Source organism: Rhea pennata, chromosome 29 (assembly GCF_028389875.1).
Source record: "Rhea pennata isolate bPtePen1 chromosome 29, bPtePen1.pri, whole genome shotgun sequence".
NCBI lineage: Eukaryota > Metazoa > Chordata > Aves > Rheiformes > Rheidae > Rhea > Rhea pennata.
This window is the reverse complement of record NC_084691.1, coordinates 3383526-3408149: the sequence shown is the minus strand read 5'-3', so window position 1 is coordinate 3408149 and position 24624 is coordinate 3383526. Positions and strand designations below refer to the sequence as shown.

At 47.9% G+C, this 24624-nt stretch overlaps 2 protein-coding genes across 2 annotated transcripts; both read right to left on the bottom strand.

Moving 5' to 3' along the window:
• Positions 1-1556: 1556 nt before the first annotated feature.
• Positions 1557-5430, bottom strand: LOC134152126 (keratin, type II cytoskeletal 6C-like). The gene is made up of 9 exons (XM_062597242.1): positions 4921-5430; positions 3853-4067; positions 3612-3672; positions 3328-3423; positions 2974-3138; positions 2714-2839; positions 2269-2489; positions 1936-1970; positions 1557-1828 (listed from the first exon to the last, which is right to left on the bottom strand). Exons 1-9 carry the CDS (start codon positions 5428-5430, stop codon positions 1557-1559), a joined length of 1701 nt encoding a protein of 566 aa, XP_062453226.1.
• Positions 5431-10889: 5459 nt separating this feature from the next.
• On the bottom strand, positions 10890-22707 carry LOC134152092 (keratin, type II cytoskeletal 6A-like). Its single transcript, XM_062597164.1, has 16 exons — positions 22123-22707; positions 21249-21463; positions 20982-21042; positions 20649-20744; positions 20319-20483; positions 19860-19985; positions 19415-19635; positions 18954-18988; positions 18741-18851; positions 13511-13800; positions 12476-12690; positions 12235-12295; positions 11951-12046; positions 11599-11763; positions 11339-11464; positions 10890-11114 (listed from the first exon to the last, which is right to left on the bottom strand). The coding sequence occupies exons 1-16, from the start codon at positions 22705-22707 to the stop codon at positions 10890-10892; spliced, it is 2793 nt and encodes a 930-aa protein (XP_062453148.1).
• Positions 22708-24624: the final 1917 nt, after the last annotated feature.

The window sequence follows — 24624 nt, the reverse complement described above, 5'->3', positions numbered from 1 at the left end:
ATGCTGGAGGCTTTTCTCCACATCGGCTTGGCGAGAAGGCCCTCCTGTCAGGACCCACAGCACCTTCTTTGGGTCCCTTCAAAGCAACAGTCAGGGTGTCCCAGGCTAGAGGAAACATCTGTATCACCCAGGCTAGAGGAGTAGCCATGCTCTGGCAGGGACCACCTCCTCCCAGAGATACTCTGTTCCTGAAGCACCACCACCACCACCATTCCTTTTGTTTTCATTGAAGCAGTTGCTTATCCTCCCTGTTAAAAAAGCTGCACTTGTCTTGCCAAATATATCCATCACCACCATATCTCCTCATGCTTCCTCAAGGAGATCAGCCCACAGACCTCACCACCTGTGCTTTGCAGTAGGAGCATGTCTCTAGCAAGGCTTTTCTCTCTGGCCCTTTATTCCCTTGGAGATCAGGTGTGCACGGATCCTGTGCACTACTTATTTTTATTAGTGTCATTCTATTTCAGTGGGTTTTAAACCCACCTGATCCAAACCTGACTATTTCCCTTTTCAATATCACAACCACTTGAGAAAAAAAAAAAAAAAAAAGATCTCCCAAAATAATTCTACCTCCAGGAAACAAACCAAGTAAAATGGTGTGGTCCCGTGTTTTCCTAACAGTCTCATTGGACTGAGTTGGGCCAGAAAATCTGTATTCGGTAATTTCCACTGTAGGATAGACCTCTCCACCACAGCATCGCATTGCTATTCCTTGTGCCAAAAAACAAAACTTATTTTCTCCTCAAGGAATGCAAATGATACCATGACACAAAGATATTGTTTGACTCGTTTGCAGTTTATTGATAATGAAAGAATCCAGAGGAAATGGGGCATTGATAGAAAGCAACAGTGCAGTAAGATTCACGTAACAGATTTTGGAAGCAAGCATTATGTCCCGCTATTTTTCAATACGGCCATACATATGCCAGATGTAAAGGAGAAGAGGGAAGGAAATCTTTAAAATATTAAAGCTGCCGAATTACTCCCCGGAGGAAGACGGCTCTCTCCAGAGAGGTGTTCCTCACTCCTACATCTGACTGTGAGATGTTAAAACATTTCTTTTGCTTACATGAATTCCTCAGATAGCTGAAACAAGTGTGTAGACAACATGCAGGACATGAAAAAGTTGCAGGGAAAACACGGCCATTCAAAAAGAGACCTTAAGAAGTGAAAGGAAAGAACGGTTTTACACACGCTCCTACTCAGCCAGCACAGCAGCCAAGGCGTAACAGCCAGCAGGTACAACACAGCAAGAGAGGCAGGGCCCTTGGACGAACTCTCCGGTGACTGGCATCCGCAAGGAAGATATTTCTTAATGGAGCTGTAAACATTTCATCCCTGGAGACTGATAAAGCTCACACAGGAGCTGGGCTCTGTCAACAGGATGGTATTTTACTACAAAGGTCCATTCAGGGAGGAGAAAGAGTGATTTAAGCTGTGACCTATAAGGAGAAAAGTTCATTTCTTTGCTGGTATGCCGGGGCTGGACTTGAGGGGCTGTGCCACTGGCTGAAGATGGGAGATGCTTCTTTCCTTCCAGGGACTGAGATCAGGGCTCAGTATTTCACACCTGAGGATTTGACTGTTGTGGTTGTGACACATCTCCGTACAGAGGAGGATCCACCACTGACACCAAAGCTGCTGCCACCAGCGGTGCACATTCTTCCACTTCCAGAAGAGAAGCCACCACTGAGCATTCCTCCTCCCACTCCACAGCTGCCTCCCACGATGCTTCCTCCTCCGACTGCACATACTCCACCTCCCATGCCACTGCCGGCTCCAAAGCCTCCAGCTCGGCCTCCGGCAATGGTGGTTCTGCCTACCACAGCTGGAAGAGAAGCACAGGCTCGTTGTTCATCAAATGGCAGCCTGGGAATCCTAATGAAACCCAGCATAAAAGCTATTCTGCAACGAAGAGAATGCACAGATACTTACAGACATTTACGTTGGACAGGCTATCTGCACACAGCCTGTGTGGGGAAAGGAATAGAAGTTATTGATCAGATGCAACAGAAGGCACTTCAGCTAAGAATTACACTACACTCTCCCTAGTACTGCTTTTACTTTCTGTTCCCTTTAAACCTCGACAAAAGAACTGAGACATATTTCCTATCAGGGCCTTGATTCTATTTTGGTTCTAAAAACTTGGAAAAAAAATAAGATCAAATCAGAGTCCAGATTTACACGGGTAGTGGCAGATGATGAAATATAAGTCTGTGCTAAGGAGTGACATTTCCGCTGTGAGGCTACAATGACATCAGACCTCACCTGTTCTCCTCTCCCTCCAGCAGCTTCCTGTACATGGCAATCTCAACATCCAGTGCAATCTTGATGTTCAACAGCTCCTGGTATTCCTTCAGCAAGCGAGCCAACTCCTCCTTGTCTTTCTGCAGAGCACATTCCAGCTCTTCCAGTTTCCTCCTGGCATCCTTGAGGGCCATCTCGCCCCGCTCCTCTGCCTCAGCAATGGCGGCCTGCAGCTGCTGGTTCTGTGAAAGAACGAAGGTGGTCTCTCAGTCCCCATCCACACGCCCTGCACTGGAGCAGTCCCCAAGGCACAAAGTGGATGGGAAAGAGGTAGGAACAAGCAAGGTCCTCCAGAAGCATTGCATTTCAGTGACTATGTTTCCGTCACACCATCCTGGCCAGCCAGGCTGCTCCTCTGGGACACAACCTGATGTCAGTACCCAATGAGGTGCTCAGGAAGCCTTACCTGCTTCTTCACGTTCTCGATTTCGGTTCGCAGCCTCTGGATGTTGCGGGTCAGCTCTTGGATCTCTATCTTGGTGTTGCGGAGGCTGTCCCCATGCCTTCCAGCGGTGCTCTGCAGCTCTTCATACTGACAGCACAGACACAAAGCAACTCTTGAGGGACACAAACTACTGAGACCTCAACAGGTTTCCTTGCTGCATGGTGAGGAAAACAGCGAGCCATACTGAGCATCCAAGCCTCCTCAGCTGCTTCAGAACTTACCCGGCTCTGGTACCAAGCCTCAGCCTCAGCCCTGCTGTTCTGAGCAATCTGTTCGTACTGGCGTCGGACTTCCTCAATGATGCTTTCCAGATCCAGGTGCCTGCTGTTATCCATAGACACAACCACAGACAGGTCCCGGCTGATTGTCTGCATCTGAGACAGTTCCTGCAACCAAGATGGGAATAAACTTGAACTTCTGAGGAGGTCAGAAGAGAGCAGCAGCTACAGGGAGCCCAAGTGGCTCTCCAGACTAAAAGCACATGGGCCTGTAGTCAAACTTCAGAGCCTCTGGTCAGAACATGCCTCATTGGCCTGTTCTGACCATCCAAGGGGAAGGCCAGAGGAGCTCCTTACCTCCTCGTAGATGCACCTCAGGAAGTTGATTTCATCAGTCAGAGCTCCCACCTTTGCTTCCAACTCTACTTTGGTCATGTAGGCACAGTCCACATCCTAAAGGAAAGATCACGCAGGTAAAGAACCTTTTCCTCCAAGCCCTGGAGAGCTGCTGGCAGCCAGGGCCTCCTGTTGGAAGCTGCCCTTCCTCATACTGCCTCCTTCCAATGCCTTTACAACCTGTACCCCCCCACACACACCGTACACACACACACGCACACACTCGTGGTGCCCCCGTGACTCACCTTCTTGAGCACCACAAACTCATTCTCAGCAGCCGTGCGCCTGTTGATTTCTTCTTCATACCTGTTGAAGGGCAAAAGACAGGCTGAGTCTGCTGCACTGCTCACCAGTCAACCAGTCAAACCGCCCACCCTAGAAACCTCTGTCCCCCAGAGCAAAGGGAAGTCAGTGCTGAAATCTCAGAGCTGGCTTAGCTCTCCGGCCTTGGTGGTTACTTCTTCCATATTCGGTCACTGCACTTACTTGGTCTTGTAATCCTCAACGTATTGCCGCATGCTCTGCAGTTCAGACTCCAGCTGTCCCCTCTGTCCCAGAAGAGACTCTAGCTTCCTCCTCAAGTTCTGGATGTAGTTTTCAAAGATGACATCAAGGTTCTTCCTTGGCCCAGAAGGCCCTTGCTGTTGCAGGAGCTCCCACTTGGTGGAGAGGACCTTGTTCTGTTGCTCCAGGAAGCGAACCTGAAAGCCCACCAAGGAGAGTTTAAGATATTCACCTTGAGATCTTGGGAGACGTGGCAGTCCTCCAGCATCGTGCTTACTTGGGCAGCTAAGGGAATCATTTCTCAAATGCACAACAGAATCTTACGTGGTTGAAAGCTAGTCTTCCAATAGGAAGATTCCTCCCTTCTTTTAAGGTATTGCTCCTGTTTTTTTAATTATCTGTAGGAAAGGTTAGGATTTTACACTTTTCCAAGATACAACATTTGGCCTGTATTAATTTGAAAAAGCATTATATTATTCCAAATCCTTCAAAAGAATGAAATCAGATGCTTGTATCTATCAGATAACATTCCACATGTCAGACACAAAGAGTATTCAATACATATCTGTTATATTTAAAAGACTGCGAAGCATGTTTACAACCAATGTTGTCCCAGAGCAGACAAGGTAAAGAACATTGGTCTGTACTTAGCTGAAAAAAATCCAACACTGTCAGGAACAAATTGAAAACTCCTTCATACATTCAAAATATAAGTTCCTGGAAAAGAAAGTATCATTGAAAAATGACAGAGTGGAAAGAACTACTTAGGATAGTTGAGTCTACCATGATCACTTTGGCCTGACTCCTCAGAGAATGCTAGCAATAAAAGCTAAGGAATCATTTGGACCAGGTGACTGTAGAAAAAGTCCTTTGGTTTTCCTGTGGATGTAAAATTTTCACATTTCCTTAGGAGAACTCAATGAGAAGATCACTGACAACCTTCCAGACTTGCCAACATTGAGCTGAGAAGGACAATATGTCCCTCTCTGCAGCACAGGAAAGTTTCTGAGTATCCCCATTCCCCCCGAAAATGTAGTTCCATCCTCTCACCTTGTCAATGAAAGAGGCAAACTGATTGTTAAGAGTCTTGATCTGTTCCTTCTCCTGGTTCTTCACTTGTTGGATCTGAGGATCGATATCAACGTGGACTGGTCGCAGGAGGGTTGAGTCAACCTGCACTTGGTGGATGCCTCCAGGGAACCCAGGGCCCCCTCTCATGGAGCCACCAAAGCTGCCCATTCCTCCACCTATGACACCTCCTCCAAAGCTGCCAATTCCTCCTCCATAGCCTCCACCAAAGCCACCAATTCTACATCCGTATCCACCGCCATAAGAGCCACCCATGGAAATCCTTCCACTTCCACCCATGCTATGAAGGCTCCTGCTGCTAAAACCTCCACAAAGTCCGCCACCTCCAATTCCCCTGGATGTGGAGAATGAGCTATAGCTGATTCTGCTTCTGCCCCCACTTCCTCCAAAGCCACCACCGATGGCAGAGCAAGAGCTGTATCCCCTTTTGCTTCCGACTCCAAAGCTTCTACAGATTGACTGCCGAGACATGGTTGTTTCTTCTAAGTGGAGTTGAGAAGAGAAGGAAGATCAACAGAGCTGTGCTGCAGAGGGATGAACGCAGAGAGAAGTGTGCACAGTCTTCTCTGACTCCACAGCTTCAGGCATTCCCTTTTATCCATTTCAAGAGGTGGGCTGGGTCTACATGGGTGTGAAAAGGAAGCAAATTTATTGTCTTCATCAGCTTCATGTGGTTAACAGTTTTTTGCCAAATGTTAACTCCACCCAGAAGTACACTTTGCAATGTAGAAGACAATAAAAAAGCAAGAACAGTGAAACAGGTCTCAATGACTAAGTGGACTCTCATATCTCTATGACATCTAGAAATGTGTCTTTTACACTGATGTAGTCATGTTCATCCCTCCTCCCACCTTTCTGTCCATTCCTAACAATTTCTCAGTTTATCTGGATCTGGATCTTTTGCACTGAAGCACAATGTCAGGCAAGCCTTTTGGTCAAAAGCAATGACAACGAGAATTTCACAATTCCCCCAAACACACCCCAAATCTCATTTTTATGTGGAAAACTGCTGATTGCTTTCCAGGAAGCAGTTTTCCAATGTAGAGCAAGAATGCCAAACATTAACATTTAACACGGGTCAGCTTTTTTTTCATCCAGTAAGGAGGTGCTTAGCTCCATCACTTGGGATGGGAGTGCCTCCTTCTTCTAGAACAAATTCCTGTAGAATGCGTCTCCCAGAGTCTGTGCTTACCAAGTGCCAGGACTGCGAACACTATGGGAGCACAATGAACAAGAGGACAACGGATGGCCAAGCTCCTTCCTTATGCTTTTCCAATGGATACAGGGAATGCCGAACCTGCAGAGGAATGGAATGACACTTTGGGCACTTGATGTGGTAATGATGACTGGAGACAGACAGACAAACAGCAGAGAAATACAAGCAGAGATATGACTTTTTAAGATAATATTTTTAATTAGGTTTTTAAGTAAAGAATGTAGCTGAGTCTGTCATATTTGAACATTTCCAAAAGTAAGAAATGAAAGGAGGAAGAATCTCTGAGGCTCTGTTAAGTAGTTACAGTTAAGATTGTTGCTGTATATCAAGTGTGTTTTAGATTTATGGCAAGGACACCTTACAGTAAAATTAGTTGAGTCTCAGTGGGGTTGGGGGCTTCCTGACTAAATTCACTGTAGAAAAATGAATTTTTAGGACACCAGCTGCAGCTTAAAACTACTGAAAAATAATGCTCAATATCATGCTCAAGCTATCTAGCAATGAAGTAGGAAGTGCACTGTAAGAAATGTTGAGAATATCTCGTGGGTCTTATTAGCCAAATATACATTTTAGTTATGTATATGAACCTTTAGAAAAATACATATTTCATCTTTTTTCCTAGAGATTAGCTACTAAAAATCATGGATAAATTTCAAAGCAAATATATTTACAGCCATCTAAGCATTTCAGAAGTCCAAAATGTTATACTGTCTTTAAGTACCAAGTGTGAATATATCCGTTTGTTAGCTCTTCAAAAAGCCCCATAAGAGAAGTAAACATTGCCTGAAAGTACCACAAAGTATCGGCTTCTAGCCACAGATGTTTAAAGTCTTGGACAACCTCACTCAGAGAATCACTTGCAAAAGCCATTGGAGCAACCACAAATACAAATGTCACGGACAGTCAGTGAGCCAGAAGTCACTAGATACCACAGTGGCTTCAGAGAAAGGGGACCAGGAGAGCAGAGAGAGGAACCCACGAGGGTTATCCAGATGTGGGTGGCAAGCCCTCTGTGGCAGGTGGCAGCTGGGGAATGGGCAGCTATCTCTACAGAGGAAAGGAGACTCCTTCTCTTTCAAAAGTTTCTTAAATTAAGAGGGTCTTATCTGGTGACGGTTATCGCCAGCACAGACGGTTACGTGCACCAGTTCTTCTACAGTCCAGTGCACCCGCTCCAAACGTGAAGTCCCTGGGAGGCGCAGGGTAGCTCGGTAGAAAAACGAGGCTGCCTCTTCTCTTGGCCTCTCTCCAGATTGCCAAACACATGGTGGATGATTTTCTTCATAAACTCACTCATAGCATCCCACATGGCAGCGCCATCACCGGGGGGAAGATTTGCTGAGTCAGCCAAATACCTGGATGCTGACCATGTTCTACACACACAGATAAGACGCCCAGATTGAGTCAGTCTGACGTCTTCAGGCAAGATTTGGAGATTATTCCAAACCCGTAGTCGCATCAGTCTCCTCCAAGTAAAACTCGATAGACAGCCAGGGCTCCAGCCATCCCTTCAGATCTTTGATGAAGGAGCTGTGCACAGCAAAAGAATCAACGCTGGGCAAAACGAAATTCTGCAGAAAAAGCAGCTTTGGCAGACCAAGCCAGGCTGCAACTTCAGGTCACACACAGCAAAGCAAATCTGGCAAGAGACTCAAAGGCAGCAGAGGTGAGGACGCCACAGTCATTCCTCACAGCAATCCCACAAGAGTGTACTTCATGTTTTAAGGCTAAATATTAGGCCTGTTTCTTTTAAGAACCAAAGCAGTTGACTCTTCCCCTGAGCCAAACCCCAAAGCACTCTTGGCACAAGCCCCTCTTCTGGAAGGTCCAGCCTTCTCATGCTCGCCTGTTCTGGCCAAGGAAAGCCAGGCTTCCCAGCCCTGGCACTGCTCTGCTGCCCTTAGAAGCGAGCAGAAGGCCCTCTTCCAAGAGCCTCGGCACCTTTCCCCTTGGCAAGTGCATGCAGCCTTGCCTGCTCCTCTTCTTAGGGCCACAGCTTCCCGACCTCCCGTGGGGATACTGGCAGCTCACAGCAGTTTGCTGTGGGAGTCCCGAACCAGTGCAGAAAGCGGTTTGCGTCTCTTTGATCTCGTCTTGTGGTGGAAGAGCTGAAGCACAGCCCGGATCAAAGATGCTCCGCTCGCATCCTGCTCCCAGGCAGCCTCCTGGAGCCAGACCAAAACTCTCTCTCACCTGCTCTCCAAGTGAAGAAAAACCTTTTGGGGACTTAGGTGACTTCTCAGAGTCGGCTCATGGGTACCTGAGCGAGGATGCTGCCGTGACCCGTCCCCTCCCAGCTCCTTGTGTTCCCACTGCCAGTCAACGCGGGGGAGGATGAGTCGGTGCCCCACAAGCACTCAGGGAGCGTGTAGAGTGCCGGGCTTTGCAGCCTGCCTGTGATACGGCCAAAGCCTTCTTGTGTGCCCATGGAAAGCTGCCTGCGCTCCAGCCATGCTTCCTGGATGCTTCCAGGTAGCTGCAGGAAAGGTGCTCTGCCACCACTGCCCACAGCACTTCTGCCATGGCCACCTTCTCCTGCTTCTGCCATGGCCACCTTCTCCTGACACTAAGGAAAGCCCACCCTGATGCAGGAAGCTCAGAAGACCTGACAAGAGCAGACTGATCTCTTGCCTGCTCCCTCCCTACCCCTGACAATTGCCGTCACCCACATCTTTGAATCTCCACTGGGGCAGCCATGACGCACTGAAAGCGCTCCTGCACAGCGCCCATAATTTTCTGCATTCGGGCATTAAAGCGACTGATAAGAGTCAAGAGGCATCACCAGTGCCTACGCGCTTGCCTAGCTCACTCCACACACCCTCCCTGTTCCCTCCTAACACCATCACAACATGACAGCGTTGAACAGAAGAACATCCCAGGGTTTGCCCTCGAGCGGCTTCCCAAGGCAAAACCAGCTTGCGTAGCAGTGACTTGTAAAACAACGACACACAGACATCACGTATGTTCTCTGCAATTTATTGAGAATGGCAACAGCCCGAGGAAGTAGGACATACCATGGAGTGAAGAGGAAGGGAGGTGGGCACAGTACATCCCGGTCCATGTCACAGAGAGCCTAACACTGAAGAGCAAGCTTGAGAAAGAGCGTGCTAGAAAAAGGCCATGTGTGCATCAGGCGTTAGCAGGTGTCACAGAGCAAGGAGCGGTGGAAGTGGCAGCCACTGCCCTAGAGCAAGCTCCTGGTGCTATCATGTGAGTTAAGCTGCCCAGTTGCTCCACCCCAGGACAATTAATCCCTCTGGCCATCTGCAGAGTAGTTGCTCGCTCCCCAGCTCTGCCGAGGATGGAGACCCGCTTTCCCCACACCTGCCATGGCCCCTAAGGCTAGCGAATGGAAGAAGCAGGATGTACTACTACGTGCTGAAGCAGCCCAGAGATACGGCCATCTAGGAAGCAACACGAGGGAAAAGGAGCAAAGAGGACTTTTATACACGTTTGCCACCAGGCAGCCAGAAATGTACAACACAGCAAGAAAGGCAGAGCGTTTCCCTCCTGTAAATCAGCTCTCCGGTCTGGGTATCCACAAGCGAGACTTTTCTTTGCTCAGACTCATGTTGTCACTGGGCTTGGGGGTAGCCAGCAGCTTGCCAGGACTGCTAAGGGGGCATGGCCTGGCCACGAGACTGCCTTCCTGGGCACAAGCCAGGAAGACAAGCTGGTGCGTGGAGGGCCATGGCGGACACAGTTTGTTTCATGGCAGGATACCAGAGGTGGATTTAAGGAGGCTGTGCTACTGCCGGGAGAAGATAGGAGATGCTTCTTTTGTTTTCTGAGCTGACTTCGGGGCTCAGAATCTTACTCCTGAAGATTTGACGGAGGTTGTGACACATCTCCGCACAGAGGAGGATCCTCCACTGGAGCCAAAGCTGCCACCTCCTCCAGAGCCGCACAATCTTCCACTTCCAGAAGAGAAGCCACCACCACTCTGCATTCCTCCTCCTATTACACAGCTGCCTCCAGCGCTTCCACCTCCGTAACCTCCTCCTATTCCACATACACCTCCTCCCATGCTTCCAACTCCGAAGCCTCCTCCTATGCCGCTTCCACCTCCAAAGCCTCCTCCTATGCCGCTGCCGCCTCCAAAGCCGCCTCCTACGATTCCTCTGCCTCCAGAGATGCTGGTCCTGCCTACCACAGCTGGAAGAGAAGCACAGATTACAGGTTGTACCATGGTAGAATGGAAGGCCTAGGTGACACAGCCCACCGCTATCTCGCTACTGAACAAATGCAGATACTTACAGACATTCACGTTGGACATGCCATCTCCACACAACCTGTGAAGGGAGATTACCAAACGTTATTTCCTATGTGGTGTCAGCCTGAGAAGTTCTATAACCCTTTTACAAGGTTTCATAGTTGGTCTTTTGTTCCCTTTCCAGCCTTAATCACCCACTTTGCCATCACTACGTTATTTAATGAGAGGAGGCGGTGGCAATATTCCTTCACATGGAGTTTCTTCCAGACTTAAGGTTCATCAGAAAATTAGCACCTAACAAAGCCATGGTTGTACCGTGGGTAGTGAACAGTAGGCCAGTTATCAATTCTGGCCTTCCCCTGCCAACGTAATCCAAAAGACAAGTAGATAGTTTACCCCTTTTAATCAGAAAACCCATGCTGAAGGTAGAAAACAGCTGCAAAACTCAAGGAGTCTAGCACAGATAACAATACCCCTCTCAGATATTCACGGGTCAAGGGCTTACCTGCTCTCCTCTCCCTCCAGCAGCTTCCTGTACATGGCAATCTCAACATCCAATGCAATCTTAACATTCAACAGCTCCTGGTATTCCTTCAGCAAGCGAGCCAACTCCTCCTTGTCTTTCTGCAGGGCGGATTCCAGCTCTTCCAGTTTGATCCTGGCATCCTTGAGGGCCATCTCGCCCCGCTCCTCTGCCTCAGCAATGGCGGCCTGCAGCTGCTGGTTCTGTGAAAGAATGAAGGTGGTCTCTCAGTCCCCACCCACACGCCCTGCACTGGAGCAGTCCCCAAGGCACAAAGTGGATGGGAAAGAGGTAGGAACAAGCAAGGTCCTCCAGAAGCATTGCATTTCAGTGACTATGTTTCCGTCACACCATCCTGGCCAGCCAGGCTGCTCCTCTGGGACACAACCTGATGTCAGTACCCAATGAGGTGCTCAGGAAGCCTTACCTGCTTCTTCACGTTCTCGATTTCGGTTCGCAGCCTCTGGATGTTGCGGGTCAGCTCTTGGATCTCTATCTTGGTGTTGCGGAGGCTGTCCCCATGCCTTCCAGCGGTGCTCTGCAGCTCTTCATACTGACAGCACAGACACAAAGCAACTCTTGAGGGACACAAACTACTGAGACCTCAACAGGTTTCCTTGCTGCATGGTGAGGAAAACAGCGAGCCATACTGAGCATCCAAGCCTCCTCAGCTGCTTCAGAACTTACCCGGCTCTGGTACCAAGCCTCAGCCTCAGCCCTGCTGTTCTGAGCAATCTGTTCGTACTGGCGTCGGACTTCCTCAATGATGCTTTCCAGATCCAGGTGCCTGCTGTTATCCATAGACACAACCACAGACAGGTCCCGGCTGATTGTCTGCATCTGAGACAGTTCCTGCAACCAAGATGGGAATAAACTTGAACTTCTGAGGCGGTCAGAAGAGAGCAGCAGCTACAGGGAGCCCAAGTGGCTCTCCAGACTAAAAGCACATGGGCCTGTAGTCAAACTTCAGAGCCTCTGGTCAGAACATGTCTCATTAGAACTCTGGCCATCCAAGGGGAAGGCCAGAGGAGCTCCTTACCTCCTCGTAGATGCACCTCAGGAAGTTGATTTCATCAGTCAGAGCTCCCACCTTTGCTTCCAACTCTACTTTGGTCATGTAGGCACAGTCCACATCCTAAAGGAAAGATCACGCAGGTAAAGAACCTTTTCCTCCAAGCCCTGGAGAGCTGCTGGCAGCCAGGGCCTCCTGTTGGAAGCTGCCCTTCCTCATACTGCCTCCTTCCAATGCCTTTACAACCTGTACCCCCCCACACACACCGTATACACACACACGCACACACTCGTGGTGCCCCCGTGACTCACCTTCTTGAGCACCACAAACTCATTCTCAGCAGCCGTGCGCCTGTTGATTTCTTCTTCATACCTGTTGAAGGGCAAAAGACAGGCTGAGTCTGCTGCACTGCTCACCAGTCAACCAGTCAAACCGCCCACCCTAGAAACCTCTGTCCCCCAGAGCAAAGGGAAGTCAGTGCTGAAATCTCAGAGCTGGCTTAGCTCTCCGGCCTTGGTGGTTACTTCTTCCATATTCGGTCACTGCACTTACTTGGTCTTGTAATCCTCAACGTATTGCCGCATGCTCTGCAGTTCAGACTCCAGCTGTCCCCTCTGTCCCAGAAGAGACTCTAGCTTCCTCCTCAAGTTCTGGATGTAGTTTTCAAAGATGACATCGAGGTTCTTCCTTGGCCCAGAAGGCCCTTGCTGTTGCAGGAGCTCCCACTTGGTGGAGAGGACCTTGTTCTGTTGCTCCAGGAAGCGAACCTGAAAGCCCACCAAGGAGAGTTTAAGATATTCACCTTGAGATCTTGGGAGACGTGGCAGTCCTCCAGCATCGTGCTTACTTGGGCAGCTAAGGGAATCATTTCTCAAATGCACAACAGAATTGCAGCTGATTCAAATGTTTATCCAAGGTCCAGAAGTCGATAAGTTTCATAAGCATTATTAAAGTACAACTTATTCTGAACTTTTCACTTTGGTACATTTAGCAGTTGCCAATATGAAAATAGCACCCCCAGTTTCCATCACATGGGATTTTGTTTGTTTTCTGACATGGCTATTTTTTTACAGTCCTGGAGTCAAGAAGTCAACAAATTTTTGTCTAACTACATATATATTCTCCTACAAGGAAATCTGAACCAAATTTCTTTGGTTTCTCTTTGAAATGAAATTAATTCAGGATTGCCAGAAAGATATTTAACACTTAAATTTTTATAGGATCAACTCCATGAGAAGAAATTTTTGTCAGAAAGGAAAGTACAGTAGCAAGACATGGGTAGGATAACTAATTATACCATGATGACTTAACCCTGAATCACTGGAACTTCCACGCATTAAGCTGAAGAGATGCCTGGGCAAGAGAATCTTCAGCATGTCCTCCAGATATTGCCTTTAATCTTATATTAACATGCAGCTTTGTCTATTGTTCAGTAGTACTTAATAAGACCTTAATAATAAACTCTTACTAAGCCATCAATCTTGCTAATTTTAACAAGTACCTGTTGGTGAGAAAAAAAATCCCTTTCCATAACACAGGAAAGTTGAAAGGGTCTGTCAGCAGACAAGCATGGTCCTAAATTCTCACCTTATCAATGAAGGAGGCAAACTGATTGTTAAGAGTCTTGATCTGTTCCTTCTCCTGGTTTTTCACTTGTTGGATCTGAGGGTCAATCTCAACGTGGACTGGCCGCAGCAGGCTTTGGTCAACCTGCACCGGATGGATGCCTCCAGGGAATCCAGGGCCACCAAAGCCACCTATTCCTCCACCACCCATTCCTCCACCTAAGCCACCCAGTCCTCCACCAAAGCCACCCATTCCTCCTCCACCACCTAGTCCTCCACCAAAGCCACCCATTCCTCCTCCACCACCTAGTCCTCCAAAGCCACCACCAAAGCCAATTCTGCCTCCATAGCCTCCATAGCCTCCATAGCCGCCATAACATCCACCCATGGCAATCCTTCCACTGCTGCCTATATTATGGAGGCTCCTGCTGCTAAATCCTCCACAACGTCCTCCACCACCTCCAAATCCCCTGGATGTGGAGTATGAACTGTAGCTCGTCCTGCTTCTGCTGCCACCTCCTCCAAAGCCACCACCGATGGCAGAGCAAGAGCTGTAGCCCCTTCTACTCCCACCTCCAAAGCTTCTACAGACAGACTGCCGAGACATGGCTGTTTCTTCTAAGTAGAGCCGAAAATAAGAAGAGATGAAAGATCAGCAGAGCTGAACAGCAGGGAGATGAGCGCAGAGAGAAGTGTGCACAGTCTTCTCTGACTTCACAGCTTCAGGCACTCCCTTTTATCTGTTTCTGGAGGTGGGCTGGGTGTGCATGGGCGTGAAGGTGAAAACCAATTTATTATTTTCATCAGCATGGTGTTGTTGACAGATTTTCAATGTAGCTTTACCATATTTGGGCCTGCCTAGAGACACACCCTGCAATATAGAAGGGAATAAAACACCAAGAACATTGAAACAGGTCTCAATGACTAAGTGGACTCTTGTATCTTTATGACATCTTGGAAACCATCTTTTACAACGATGTGCTTCTCTGCAGCCCCCCACTGGCTTTCTAGTCTTTATTAATGGTTCCCAATAGTTCCAGATCCAGATCTTTCTATTCGAAGCGCTACTGAAAGGAGAAGTTTTTGATGAAATCCCAGCTATAATATGGCTTTCACAATTCTTTACACACACCCTAAATCTTCTCTCTGTGTGTAAAACTGCCTTTGGCACTTTAGAAAAGGTTTCCCAATCTTGAATGGGAATTCATGACAACAAAGTTTGAAGAAAATCAGCATATTCTTCTCCTAGAATGGAACTACCACTCCTTGGAATATGCGTAGCGTCACTTTGGATGGGAGTGTCCTCTCCAGGTGGATTAAATTCCCTCCAACTGTATCTCCCAGATTCTTTGATAATTGACTACCGGGGACCTTGGACAACACAGGAGCAGAATGAACAAGGCAACATGAATGATCCTGCTCTGTGCTTTTGCGATGGTGATGGGGAATGACTATCTGCAGAAGACTGAAAGGATACTTTGGACAACTGCTATGGTGATGATGATGGGGACAGAGAGATAAGAATTGGAAAGACAGATGAATTATTCGTGGTATGGGAAGTTCCTGCTGCTCAGATGAATGTTGCAGACTGCATATTTACCTGGTTATTTCTAAAGATGAGACAACTAAAGAGAAAAAAATGTTAAGAAATGGAACTATTTCAGCTTCTAAGGCATTGAGTATTTCCTTATTTACAAATACTGTGCTGCATAAGGGACATACTATAGAACGGTATTCTGTAGAAAGTCTCTGACATGAAATAATCCCTTTTTTTCATTGGATGTATATGAGCTTCTAAATAATTATTCATAAGGCACCAGTTAGGGCCCAAAGTACAGAATGATAGTGATGCACAATGTTCTGAAAAAAACAGATTTAGGCAACAGTTAAAGGCAGAGGTCTATAAACGCTATTTAAAAGACATTCTGCAGGTATCCTCCAGCTGAATATTATTAATTAGGCATATCTTTAAGTTATATGCATGAATCAAGCAGTAACTTCCCTTGCATTTCCTGTAGTACTTAGCAACCCTAAAAACCAATAAGTGATAGTGGAAATACACATTACAGCTCTTCAAAAGATTTAAAACAATAATAAGCAGATATATAAGGGTATTCAAAAAATACCTGTGAACATATATGTTCATTAGGAATTTTCAAAATCTCCCATGAGTTTGATGCAACTAAATTCTGCTCGAAAATATCGCAAAGTATCAGCCTTTAGCCACAGATGTTTAACATCTTGGACAACCTAACCCAGAGAATAACTTGCAAAAGCCATTGGAGCAACCACAAACATAATGCCACGGACAGTCAGTGAGCCAGAAGTCACTAGATACCACAGTGGCTTCAGAGAAAGGGGAACAGGAGAGCAGAGAGAGGAACCCACGACGGTTATCCAGATGTGGGCAGCTCAGAGGTTTCAACAGAAAAACAAGGCTGCCGCCTCTCTTGGCCTCCCTCCAGATTGCCAAACACACAGTGGCTGCTTTCCTCAGTAGGCAAAGTGAGCTGGTTGTAACATCCCACATGGCAGTGCCATCACTGGGGGGAAGATTTGCTGAGTCAGCCAAATACCTGGATGCTGACCATGTTCTACACACACACGTTGAGACACTGTGCCATCTTCAGAGAAGATTAGCAGATTACTTTCAACCTGTAGTCGCATCAGCCGCCTCCAAGTAAAACTCAACAGACAGCCAGGGCTCCAGCCATCCCTTCAGATCTTTGATGAAGGAGCTGTGCACAGCAAAAGAATCAGCGCTGGGCAAAACGAAATTCTGCAGAAAAAGCAGCTTTGGCAGACCAAGCCAGGCTGCAACTTCAGGTCACACACAGCAAAGCAAATCTGGCAAGAGACTCAAAGGCAGCAGAGGTGAGGACGCCACAGTCATTCCTCACAGCAATCCCACAAGAGTGTACTTCACGTTTTAAGGCTAAATATTAGGCCTGTTTCTTTTAAGAACCAAAGCAGTTGACTCTTCCCCTGAGCCAAACCCCAAAGCACTCTTGGCACAAGCCCCTCTTCTGGAAGGTCCAGCCTTCTCATGCTCGCCTGTTCTGGCCAAGGAAAGCCAGGCTTCCCAGCCCTGGCACTGCTCTGCTGCCCTTAGAAGCGAGCAGAAGGCCCTCTTCCAAGAGCCTCGGCACCTTTCCCCTTGGCAAGTGCGTGCAGCCTTGCCTGCTCCTCTTCTTAGGGCCACAGCTTCCCGACCTCCCGTGGGGATACTGGCAGCTCACAGCAGTTTGCTGTGGGAGTCCCGAACCAGTGCAGAAAGCGGTTTGCGTCTCTTTGATCTCGTCTTGTGGTGGAAGAGCTGAAGCACAGCCCGGATCAAAGATGCTCCGCTCGCATCCTGCTCCCAGGCAGCCTCCTGGAGCCAGACCAAAACTCTCTCTCACCTGCTCTCCAAGTGAAGAAAAACCTTTTGGGGACTTAGGTGACTTCTCAGAGTCGGCTCATGGGTACCTGAGCGAGGATGCTGCCGTGACCCGTCCCCTCCCAGCTCCTTGTGTTCCCACTGCCAGTCAACACGGGGGAGGATGAGTCGGTGCCCCACAAGCACTCGGGGAGCGTGTAGAGTGCCGGGCTTTGCAGCCTGCCTGTGATACGGCCAAAGCCTTCTTGTGTGCCCGTGGAAAGCTGCCTGCGCTCCAGCCATGCTTCCTGGATGCTTCCAGGTAGCTGCAGGAAAGGTGCCCTGTCACCACTGCCCACAGCACTTCTGCCATGGCCACCTTCTCCTGCTTCTGCCATGGCCACCTTCTCCTGACACTAAGGAAAGCCCACCCTGATGCAGGAAGCTCAGAAGACCTGACAAGAGCAGACTGATCTCTTGCCTGCTCCCTCCCTACCCCTGACAATTGCCGTCACCCACATCTTTGAATCTCCACTGGGGCAGCCATGACACACTGAAAGCGCTCCTGCACAGCGCCCATAATTTTCTGCATTCGGGCATTAAAGCGACTGATAAGAGTCAAGAGGCATCACCAGTGCCTACGCGCTTGCCTAGCTCACTCCACACACCCTCCCTGTTCCCTCCTAACACCATCACAACATGACAGCGTTGAACAGAAGAACATCCCAGGGTTTGCCCTCGAGCGGCTTCCCAAGGCAAAACCCGCTTGCGTAGCAGTGACTTGTAAAACAACGACACACAGACATCACGTATGTTCTCTGCAATTTATTGAGAATGGCAACAGCCCGAGGAAGTAGGACATACCATGGAGTGAAGAGGAAGGGAGGTGGGCACAGTACATCCTGGTCCATGTCACAGAGAGCCTAACACTGAAGAGCAAGCTTGAGAAAGAGCGTGCTAGAAAAAGGCCATGTGTGCATCAGGCGTTAGCAGGTGTCACAGAGCAAGGAGCGGTGGAAGTGGCAGCCACTGCCCTAGAGCAAGCTCCTGGTGCTATCATGTGAGTTAAGCTGCCCAGTTGCTCCACCCCAGGACAATTAATCCCTCCGGCCATCTGCAGAGTAGTTGCTCGCTCCCCAGCTCTGCCGAGGATGGAGACCCGCTTTCCCCACACCTGCCATGGCCCCTAAGGCTAGCGAATGGAAGAAGCAGGATGTACTACTACGTGCTGAAGCAGCCCAGAGATACGGCCATCTAGGAAGCAACACGAGGGAAAAGGAGCAAAGAGGACTTTTATACACGTTTGCCACCAGGCAGCCAGAAATGTACAACACAGCAAGAAAGGCAGAGCGTTTCCCTCCTGTAAATCAGCTCTCCGGTCTGGGTATCCACAAGCGAGACTTTTCTTTGCTCGGACTCATGTTGTCACTGGGCTTGGGGCTAGCCAGCAGCTTGCCAGGACTGCTAAGGGGGCATGGCCTGGCCACGAGACTGCCTTCCTGGGCACAAGCCAGGAAGACAAGCTGGTGCGTGGAGGGCCATGGCGGACACAGTTTGTTTCATGGCAGGATACCAGAGGTGGATTTAAGGAGGCTGTGCTACTGCCGGGAGAAGATAGGAGATGCTTCTTTTGTTTTCTGAGCTGACTTCGGGGCTCAGAATCTTACTCCTGAAGATTTGACGGAGGTTGTGACACATCTCCGCACAGAGGAGGATCCTCCACTGGAGCCAAAGCTGCCACCTCCTCCAGAGCCGCACAATCTTCCACTTCCAGAAGAGAAGCCACCACCACTCTGCATTCCTCCTCCTATTACACAGCTGCCTCCAGCGCTTCCACCTCCGTAACCTCCTCCTATTCCACATACACCTCCTCCCATGCTTCCAACTCCGAAGCCTCCTCCTATGCCGCTTCCACCTCCAAAGCCTCCTCCTATGCCGCTGCCGCCTCCAAAGCCGCCTCCTACGATTCCTCTGCCTCCAGAGATGCTGGTCCTGCCTACCACAGCTGGAAGAGAAGCACAGATTACAGGTTGTACCATGGTAGAATGGAAGGCCTAGGTGACACAGCCCACCGCTATCTCGTTACTGAACGAATGCAGATACTTACAGACATTCACGTTGGACATGCCATCTCCACACAACCTGTGAAGGGAGATTACCAAACGTTATTTCCTATGTGGTGTCAGCCTGAGAAGTTCTATAACCCTTTTACAAGGTTTCATAGTTGGTCTTTTGTTCCCTTTCCAGCCTTAATCACCCACTTTGCCATCACTACGTTATTTAATGAGAGGAGGCAGTGGCAATATTCCTTCACATGGAGTTTCTTCCAGACTTAAGGTTCATCAGAAAATTAGCACCTAACAAAGCCATGGTTGTACCGTGGGTAGTGAACAGTAGGCCAGTTATCAATTCTGGCCTTCCCCTGCCAACGTAATCCAAAAGACAAGTAGATAGTTTACCCCTTTTAATCAGAAAACCCATGCTGAAGGTAGAAAACAGCTGCAAAACTCAAGGAGTCTAGCACAGATAACAATACCCCTCTCAGATATTCACGGGTCAAGGGCTTACCTGCTCTCCTCTCCCTCCAGCAGCTTCCTGTACATGGCAATCTCAACATCCAATGCAATCTTAACATTCAACAGCTCCTGGTATTCCTTCAGCAAGCGAGCCAACTCCTCCTTGTCTTTCTGCAGGGCGGATTCCAGCTCTTCCAGTTTGATCCTGGCATCCTTGAGGGCCATCTCGCCCCGCTCCTCTGCCTCAGCAATGGCGGCCTGCAGCTGCTGGTTCTGTGAAAGAACGAAGGTGGTCTCTCAGTCCCCATCCACACGCCCTGCACTGGAGCAGTCCCCAAGGCACAAAGTGGATGGGAAAGAGGTAGGAACAAGCAAGGTCCTCCAGAAGCATTGCATTTCAGTGACTATGTTTCCGTCACACCATCCTGGCCAGCCAGGCTGCTCCTCTGGGACACAACCTGATGTCAGTACCCAATGAGGTGCTCAGGAAGCCTTACCTGCTTCTTCACATTCTCGATTTCGGCCCGCAGCCTCTGGATGTTGCGGGTCAGCTCTTGGATCTCTATCTTGGTGTTGCGGAGGCTGTCCCCATGCCTTCCAGCGGTGCTCTGCAGCTGTTCATACTGATGGCACCAAGACAAAGCACAGCCTTAATGAAATATTCCTAGCATGTAGACAACATTTATCAACAGTTTGACTGTTCACATGCCACTACCATCACTTATGACAATGGTCAGTATGATGTTGATGTGCAGCTCAATAGGATTGTATCTTGCACTCCTTGAAAAACCAGTCAGGTCCCTCAAGTGCAACACACTTCCTTCTGAGATTTCCTTGCATGGATGTCTGTGCCACTAGATTAAAGATATTCCCTTTGGGATCTCTCATTTTGTCCTAAACCGTCTGCAAAGTCTAGCAGCCATCAACCAGGTTTCCTCAGCTCCTTCAGAACTCACCTGGCTCTGGTACCAAGCCTCAGCCTCAGCTCTGCTGCTCTGAGCAATCTGTTCATACTGGCGTCGGACTTCCTCAATGATGCTGTCCAGATCCAGGTGCCTGCTGTTATCCATAGACACCACCACAGACAGGTCCCGGCTGATTGTCTGCATCTGAGACAACTCCTGCAAAGCATCGAAATAAGAGCAGACACAAATTAGCAATTGCAAAACACCGTATTGCTCTCTAAGTAAGCCTACCAAGGACCCAAATCAGCCTCAATATTTCCTCTTGAAGGAAATTGCTTCATCAGAGTCCCAGCTACCTAAGGGGAAGAGAAAGCTCCTCACCTCCTCGTAGATGCACCTCAGGAAGTTGATTTCATCTGTCAGAGCTCCCACCTTTGCTTCCAACTCTACTTTAGTCATATAGGCACAGTCCACATCCTAAAGGAAAGATCAGAAAATAGTCTCATTTCTTTTTGGAAATCCTTCAGGACAGCAGAAACTGTGGTCTCTGCTGAGGGTAACACAGTGCTGTTCAGTTGCAGGAAGAAAAAAGCACTCCAGTAGTAGCTCGCCAATCCTGCAAACTCCCTTGGAGTTCCCTTTCAAAGGGAATCCCCTGGAAGCACAGATAAAGCCTAGTATTCAAGTGCCAGTTGTGTAGTGTGTGTGACTCACCTTCTTGAGTACTACAAACTCATTCTCGGCAGCAGTGCGCCTGTTGATCTCTTCCTCATACCTATGGAGAGTAAAAATACAGTTGAGATTCCTGAACTTTTCTACCTAAGGCCATTAAACCAAAATGAAGAGAAAATATTTAGACTGAAAGAGTGATGTCCATAACTGCAATAAAAAGCATGCATGTGAAGAAAAAATACTTGGGAGATAAAGACTACCATTGTCAACTGCTTGAGTTGTTTTCTGTGTTACTCTCACGGCACTTACTTGGTTTTGTAATCTTCAACATATTGCTGCATGTTCTGCAGTTCTGATTCCAGTTGTCCCCTCTGTGCCAAGATTGAGTCCAGCTGCCTCCTCAAGTTCTGGATGTAATTTTCAAAGATGACATCGAGGTTCTTCCTTGGCCCAGAAGGCCCTTGCTGTTGCAGGAGCTCCCACTTGGTGGAGAGGACCTTGTTCTGTTGCTCCAGGAAGCGAACCTGAAACCAACACATGGGAGTATTCACCGTCACAGGCAGAACAGCAGCAGCAGCCAAGGCACCCGTTTCATCGCATTAAAAGGGTGCCGATTCTCCTTTGCATGATGGTGTGAGATCAGCAAACATTCTGAAACTTCTCTACTGTAGAGCAAATTGCAAAATCAAGAAAAGGAAGGATTTTATAAGACACATTCAAGTCAAAGGAGCTTTTAAAAGTAGCACCAACTCCAAATATATTTCCAAAGCCATCAGTGTAAAAATATTACACTATTTTTTACTCTAAAAAAAATAAATATTTAAACAGATAGAACAAAATTGTATTAGTGAATACTTAACATTAAGGAGGAAGGTATCTGGAAAGGGAAGACCACAGAAGTCTAAGTTTGTCCATGAAATGTATAGCTACATGGAGGCATTTAACCTGCTTGCAAGAATAGTCCATTAACTGAGCCTAGTACAACAGTCTAGAATAAAATTCTGAAGATACAGCCTTGATCTCGTATGGAAGAATGAGTCTCATCTTTTCCCTGGCAGTACTAAATAAAACACTATTCTCAAGCTTTCTAAACAACTGATATTTAGCTGCAAAGGACAACATTTCTGCAGCACACAAATGTTCCTCCAAATTTTAATTAGACACAATAATCCCATCCTCTCACCTTATCAATGAAGGAGGCAAACTGATTGTTAAGAGTCTTGATCTGTTCCTTCTCCTGGTTTTTCACTTGCTGGATCTGAGGGTCAATCTCAACACGAACTGGCTGCAGCAGGCTTTGGTCAACCTGCACCGGATGGATGCCTCCAGGGAATCCAGGGCCACCAAAGCCACCTATTCCTCCACCACCCATTCCTCCACCTAAGCCACCCAGTCCTCCACCAAAGCCACCCAGTCCTCCTCCACCACCTAGTCCTCCACCAAAGCCACCCATTCCTCCTCCACCACCTAGTCCTCCAAAGCCACCACCAAAGCCAATTCTGCCTCCATAGCCTCCATAGCCTCCATAGCCGCCATAACATCCACCCATGGCAATCCTTCCACTGCTGCCTATATTATGGAGGCTCCTGCTGCTAAATCCTCCACAACGTCCTCCACCACCTCCAAATCCCCTGGATGTGGAGTATGAACTGTAGCTCGTCCTGCTTCTGCTGCCACCTCCTCCAAAGCCACCACCGATGGCAGAGCAAGAGCTGTAGCCCCTTCTACTCCCACCTCCAAAGCTTCTACAGACAGACTGCCGAGACATGACTGTTTCTTCTAAGTAGAGCCAAAAACCAAAAAGAGAAGATCAACGCAGTTGTGCTACAGCAGATGAGTACAGAGAGAAGGAAAGTGAGTCCCTCTGACTTGAGGGCAGTAGATGCTCCCTTTTATCTGTTTCTGGAGGTGGGCTGGGTGTGCATGGGCGTGAAGGAGGAGACAGTTATTGTCTTCATCAGCTTGGCGTGGTTTACAGATTTTCATCTTCAATTTGCCAAACATTGACCCTACCCAGCAACACACCCTATAATGCAGAAGAGAATTTTAAAAAGATACAGCAGTGTCTACCAAACTTGTCTTATACTTCTGTGGTGTATGAACAGTCTCCCCATGAAATACTAGTCTTTTTTAACCTTTCATCCACTGTGGTTGGTTTCCCTGCTTATGTTTATCTTTATTTTGATCTTTCACTCCAGAACCCCATGGCAGACAAGCACTGCCATTCATGCCAAATTGTAGCATGGCTTTCACAATTCCCAAAACACACCTATGTTACACCCTAAGTCTTCTTTTTAACGTGGAAAATTGCCTTTGGCTTTGAGAAGTAGTTTCTCAATCTAGAGCCAGGGCTCAGCAAATTGTATTTTGATGAGGCTCTGCACCTTTTTGATAAATGAAACTTTACCAGAAAGATGTTTCAGCTGTTCCCATGGCAGTGGTTGGTGCTAGGAATTTCTTTTGTTGTTGAACCAAAGCTTTTCTGGGAGTCAGTCCTGGAGTCTTCATGATGCGCTGGCCTCTGCACCGGCAAAGAAATGCAACAAATATCACAGATGGCAAATTCCTTTAGGATTTTCTGAAGGCTTCAAGAAATAACTGACCATGAGAAGAGTTAGAGAACACACTACGTAAATGTATTATTTGCAGACAGATTCACTTGTAAGATGTCTTGAGCCTCTTTCAAGAATATGGATAGATAACCTCTCTAAGCTTATTCAAATACTGTAGTTTTGACGCCTTGATGATAAAGAATTAGTTTATGAGATAGACTTGCAACCACAACGCCATGAAACATCATGCATTTGTCCCTTTGTTTTATAGAAGCCTGGTTAACAAATAACACCCACTTTTTCATTTTTTACATTTTTACTGACAAACATTTGGAAGTCCAAAAATCTTTCTGGTTATTTAGGCATCTAACTGTGCTGATAGCCGTCTAACAAGCTTTTTCAAAGCTTGAAAATCCACACTAGCAACTCTTGGTGTCTTCAGATGTTTAAATACCTCTAAAAATGTTGCCCAGATACCCGTTTTCAAAAGCGCCTTGGGCACCCAGGCCACAGCTTAATGTGCATTTAAATTGGCAATGCCATTGGAAAACACGACTTTCCCTCTGCAAGCTGCTCATCCGCACCTGCCTCCACGGCACCAGCACGGCATTCGTGAACGTGTGGGGAAGCAGACCAGGAAATAAATCCACCTAAAAAATATATGTAATAATACCGCAGTCACTGTGAAACAAAAGAAGTGGGCTGAACTGGGGCTTTGGTAGCTGTGCAGTATAGTTTAAATACACACTAAACCTGTGGCCTGAGGAAGTCCCACATGGCTTGTTGGTCTTCGGCAAGACTTTATCTCTTAGTTGCCCCCACTGGGACAAACTCCTAACTCGCTTGGGTGGTTTTGAAATATTAACACAAGCATCACTGCAAACATTATCCAAAAGACTTGACAAACATTTGAGCACCTCTCCGGGCCAGAACACAACAGTCATCTCTGCAACAGGAAAAGGCGAACAGCATCTCGTCTCAGGGAGCGGCGAATAGCAAGCGAGACCTGGCAACCCAGTCTCCGCCGATCCAAGCTGCGAACACGTTCCACTTTTGATTAATCAAAGTGCATGCCACCGTTCCCTGCCATACCGCAAGGTTCAGGAAGGTGCTCTAGGTTTATAACTATTAGA